This window comes from Rosa chinensis, chromosome 1, assembly GCF_002994745.2.
Source record: "Rosa chinensis cultivar Old Blush chromosome 1, RchiOBHm-V2, whole genome shotgun sequence".
NCBI lineage: Eukaryota > Viridiplantae > Streptophyta > Magnoliopsida > Rosales > Rosaceae > Rosa > Rosa chinensis.
In genome coordinates, this window is record NC_037088.1 from 63349171 (window position 1) to 63354421 (window position 5251).

The 5251-nt window shown below is 37.2% G+C and overlaps 1 protein-coding gene across 1 annotated transcript; it reads left to right on the forward strand.

Moving 5' to 3' along the window:
- Positions 1–1280: 1280 nt before the first annotated feature.
- LOC112174505 (PTI1-like tyrosine-protein kinase At3g15890) lies at positions 1281–4085 on the forward strand. Its single transcript, XM_024312288.2, has 4 exons — positions 1281–1682; positions 1780–1924; positions 2014–2276; positions 3259–4085. The coding sequence occupies exons 1-4, from the start codon at positions 1597–1599 to the stop codon at positions 3899–3901; spliced, it is 1137 nt and encodes a 378-aa protein (XP_024168056.1). The 5' UTR covers positions 1281–1596; the 3' UTR covers positions 3902–4085.
- The last annotated feature ends 1166 nt before the right edge of the window (positions 4086–5251 follow it).

Consider the following 5251-nt stretch of genomic DNA (forward strand, 5'->3'; position numbering starts at 1 on the left):
TAGGCAATGCTCATTCACACAACGGAAATAACTCATTTGGTTGTGGGATCATCAATCTGGTGCTATATTTCAATCAAAACTTGGAAGTTTTTGGGGAGCTTCAGTGCCATTTTGGGCCAAATAAAGATCACACAACAAAAGGTAAAAAACCGTTGTATCATGTTTTGCATGCTACTCTCACACAACAGATATAACTATACTGTTGTACTATGTAGTACCAATTTGGAGCCAAATTTGAGTCGATCTAGGAGGGAAATCTGCCGCTATTTTTTTTATGATTCACACAACAGATTATTCTTGTAACCGTTGTGCAATGACCTTCTAAACAAAAACTTCAGAATTTTAACCACCTTATACAACGGAAGTTTAGTAAACATATTGTGTGATTCACTTTTCTTCATCACACAACACTTTTTTTTTTTTCGTTGTGCAAAAAGTGTTGTGTGTTAACATTTTTGGTGTAGTGTTTGCTCATCTCAGCATCTCTACTTATGCTCCAGCTTGATGTCTACCTCCAGCTATCAAGGGAGGTAGTCATCAAGCTGAGGAGGTGTATTAACAGAGACCAGATATTTTCGTACTTAATTAGGGTTAATTAGTGTTAATTCTGTTAAGTGCATGGTTAGCTTGTTAGTGACCTACAACTGTATTACACGTGTTTCTTTTCTGCTACTATACTCGTTCTTTAGTCAGTTGTAACAGACACACAAACATATATAGAATTCTCTCATTTCTTCTCTCGCTCTTCTCTCTTCCTCAAGCTCTAGAACCCTAGCTTTCACAACAGGCAGCATCGTATCGAATGTAAATCAAATAACTAAAAATTAATAATAATGTCCAGTATCATTTGGTTTAGTAGCATAAGTCTCTTTTTATAAGTGGGAGGTATGGGCATTAAAATAAATAACTGAGAGTGGGATCAAAATATAGCCTTAATATGATTTCACCAAAATAATTATTATTTGTTTGAAAAAGAAAACATTATTGATTATAAGACCATCTCTTCACATACGCTTATGGTACCATCAGTTTAAAAATCATTGGTATATATTTTGGCATCAACTTCGTTGAAATAGGATTTTTCAATAAAATAAGTATACTGATTAATGATTCCAGCTAATTGTATATACTATATACAGAGCTGATTGTGACCTATTCTGAGCTGGTTTTAGCCAAACTTAATTTTCTGAAGTGCAAAGCTACATAGTCTACGCAATCTATATAAGCATATTCCTAAGAAAGTCTAATAACAAAATTAAAATTGTGACATTTCCAATGGAAAAAATTTATAGGATAGGCAAAAGCTAGCTAACAAGCACAAGAATACATAAAGGTGAAGGCTGTTTGTGTACAGGCTAATTAAGTTTTTGTTGTTTTATATTGTATACCATTGAACTTGCAAATTCCTTGACTTCCAAGGCTGCCTTTTGTCTTCACCACAAGACTCCTTCCCTTCTGCTTCAAAGTTTCCGAAATACTAATTTGTTGCCTTCTTCCTCGCTTTGATCAAACCTTTTGTTTTCATCTCATCGCCAACTCACACAGAGAGTCACACTCATAATAATCCATTATATATACATCCTATATACATCAGTTATGGTTTCTGATTTCTTTTCGAGTAAAATGCCCTGGAACTGCTTTTGTTGCGTCTCTCAGGAAGAGGATCAGCCAGAGACCCCCAGGTACGTACATATATGCTTAGATCTATATACTAGATCAAATGGTATTAGTAGGTTTATTTGTGTGTTGACTCAGTTTTGGGGGGTTTTCATTTATTAGGGTGACCAAGAATAGAGATTACCCTTGGGATATATACCCTCTCAAAGAGCTTCTTCATGCAACAAACAACTTCCACCATGAAAACAAGATCGGTGAGGGAGGTTTTGGAAGTGTTTATTGGGGTCGAACAAGCAAAGGCGTGGAGGTAATCATATTCTCCTCACTCCATTAAATTTCATTTCTTATGATATTGATTCTTTCAATTAATATTCTGGTCATGGTCTGTGTATGAAGATAGCAGTGAAACGACTAAAGACCATGAGCGCAAAGGCTGAGATGGAGTTTGCGGTGGAAGTTGAGATACTAGGGAGGGTGAGACATAGAAATTTGTTAGGGCTGCGTGGATTCTACGCCGGAGGTGATGAAAGACTAATAGTGTATGATTTCATGCCTAATCATAGCCTGATCACCCATTTACATGGCCAACTTGCAAATGATTGTCTTCTTGATTGGCCAAGAAGAATGAGCATCATCATTGGAGCGGCTGATGGCTTATCGTAAGCTCTAAACTCGTTAATCTTCAATTTACACCAACAAAATTAATGCATGCTCTTAGAAAATAAAAAGTAAACTCTTGATTAGGTCACCTCTGTGTATTTCTTTAGTACCAGAACCATTTAATTAGTTCTCCTGCAATTCAAAGGTTCTTTAATATTAATGTATGTTAAAAGATTCTTAACCTAGCTGCCCTCTAATTCATTATCATATTGGGATCAAGGTAAAGAACAGTAGTTTGGTCTCCTGCTTTTTATTGAATACTTTAATTCATAGATAATGTGAACCAAAAATAAGTACACCACAAAACTAAGTACGGTCATCATCCAACCGTACCAGCAAACAAGAGAACAAATTGAGCAACCCACATTTTGTGAGAAGATGCCATGCCTGATTAAGTTCTAAATTCTTATATTAGAAAACCACCACCAATAAATGTGGCAGCTTAATTTTCGTTATTTCTCAAGGTTTTCTCACATCAACTTCTAAAGAGTTGTGAGAGACGGACTCGATAAGCTAATTAGTTTTTTTGTTTTTTTTGACTTTGTCAAGAGGAATCCAAAGGCTTTCTAGGCCCAAGATAAACCCTTTCGGCGCATGTGAAATGCTCAAACTGTGCATTGCAGCACAGTGCCTGACCACTTTAACAGCTTCTGGGTTCGAACCTAGGTTGGTGAGCACACCCAACTAGGCAAGAATCACTAGACCACTTGAAATGGTTGCTAATTAGTTATTATATACTCACCTGCACTCCCAGATTGGGGCTTAATGGAGTGGGGGGTTAAGCTTAGAAGCAGGTCGTTTTGAATTCTTTTTTTCAAAAAATTTTGTGCTTGGACATTATCTTCTCTCAAGCTATAATTGTTTTCAAAAGGTTTTTTTTTTTTATTTGAGGCTCATTCGTGACCACAATTTTCAATTATTATTGACAATGAATATCACCTTTTAATATTATAGATATATTATCTTTCATGAATTGTTTAGGTACCTGCACCATGAGGCCAATCCTCATATAATACACAGAGACATAAAGGCAAGCAATGTGCTTCTAGACATTGATTTTCAAGCAAAAGTTGCTGATTTTGGATTTGCAAAGCTGATTCCGGAGGGTGTGAGTCATCTGACTACTAGAGTGAAAGGAACTCTTGGATATTTAGCTCCTGAATATGCTATGTGGGGAAAAGTTTCAGAAAGTTGTGATGTTTATAGCTTTGGTATCTTGCTTTTAGAAATAATTAGCGGAAGAAAGCCAATAGAGAAACTCCCTGGCGGAGTGAAACGTGACATTGTGCAATGGGCAACCCCTTATGTCCAAAAGGGTGCATACAATCACATTGCAGATCCAAAGTTGAAGGGCAAGTTCGACCGCGAACAAGTGAAGTCCACTATCATGATTGCGATGAAATGTACCGATAACAGCCCCGAGAATCGACCCACAATGAAAGAAGTAGTGGATTGGCTTAAGGGGGGAATAGGAACAAGGAAGAAAGATTTAACAGATGTGGGAGGCATCGAGGATGATGAAAATGAAGAAAACGACGGAAATGATACCGATTTTGAAGGGTACGAGATGGAGGTTTCTGATACCAAAAAGAATATAACAAAGGCTAAATCACAAAGGAGATGATGAATCCAAATCTCAATCTTTTATTTTGGGAGACAGATCAAATGTATCTCTTTGGCCTTTGTATTTTGTTTGTGAATTGAAATGTTGTATCATCCTGACCTTAATTATAATTAGTTATCTGTGAGTCATCATCAGTCATGTACGTACGTAACTTGAGAAATTAGTAAACATGACTTGGTCTTTCCATGTATAGGTTTAATTAAGACTAGTCTTCATACTCTATTTGAAATATATTGAATGTCCTTCAAGTATTATACCTTCATGAATTACACATTATTCCATATTTGTCTCAACTGTTTGTTTTGGTATTTTTAGCTTCTGATGCGCTCTAAATCTTATCGTTCAAATTGCCTTCTCTTTCTCTTTGTTTTATTCACAGCCCCTAATTAAATTTCAAGGAAAAAACATTCAAGGACCTTATATAAGCTATAGAAAAAACTGTAACTAGGATCTGAATATATATGATTGTTGCTAGGAAACTTAATTAGCCTAACATACGAGATGGGGATTAAAAATTTGAAGATTAATTCTTGTGAGTTTTTTTTTTTTTTTTGGATGAAAATGTCAACTCCATTAATAATAAGAAATATTACAAAAGATAGATGTAGAAACTACATCAAAAATGAAAAAACCGACAATAAAAAATTGAAAATAAAACCTAGCATAGCTATAGCTGGATGTAATCCGAGCTATTTAAAGAATTACTAATGGTATGACCGACCATAAAAGACCAATCTTCCATCAAAGTAACCGGCGATATGACCAACCAAGCATATTCCTCGTATATGGTACGCCGAAAAAAGAACAATCTTCCACCTATGTTATTGATAGTATGACCATAAAAGGGCAACTTTCTAACCATATAACTGGTGATATGACCATCCATGCATCTTCCACGTAAAAATTACGCCAAATAGAGGATAATCTTCCACCTGAAAAACAGTACCACAACTCAATGACTCATATCCAAGCAATATAGGCCCAAACCAAACCCAGAGACCTAGCCCAAATCAAGGCAGGACCTGGATCCCAAGAAAGATCCCAGATCCAGACTAGACCCGAGTCTCCAAGCCCATCTTGCCAATCCACGGCCCAAACCAGAATCCAGGCCCAGCAATGAACCTGGATCCGAACCCAAACCTCCCTCCAAACGCACCACCGCGTCCTCAGTCCAAGATTTGCTGCCCAACTCAGCCGTGCTCGCCTCCATCCAACCAAGATCTGCGGTCGGATCCCGGGCCTGCATAAGTCAGATCGGACCGGAAACCATCTTAATCTGCATCCACGTCGCGTTGCCACATCCACCGTGCCATTCCTTTTCACCACAAGATTCAAAAGGCGCTTCCACCC

What these genes read in the sequence shown, in the direction of transcription:
- LOC112174505 (XM_024312288.2), top strand. Translation starts at nt 1,597, where the DNA reads ATGGTTTCTGATTTCTTTTCGAGTAAAATGCCCTGGAACTGCTTTTGT. An exon ending in GATCAGCCAGAGACCCCCAG is followed by an intron (nt 1,683 to 1,779) that starts GTACGTACATAT and finishes TTCATTTATTAG; the next exon opens with GGTGACCAAGAATAGAGATT. An exon ending in GAACAAGCAAAGGCGTGGAG is followed by an intron (nt 1,925 to 2,013) that starts GTAATCATATTC and finishes CTGTGTATGAAG; the next exon opens with ATAGCAGTGAAACGACTAAA.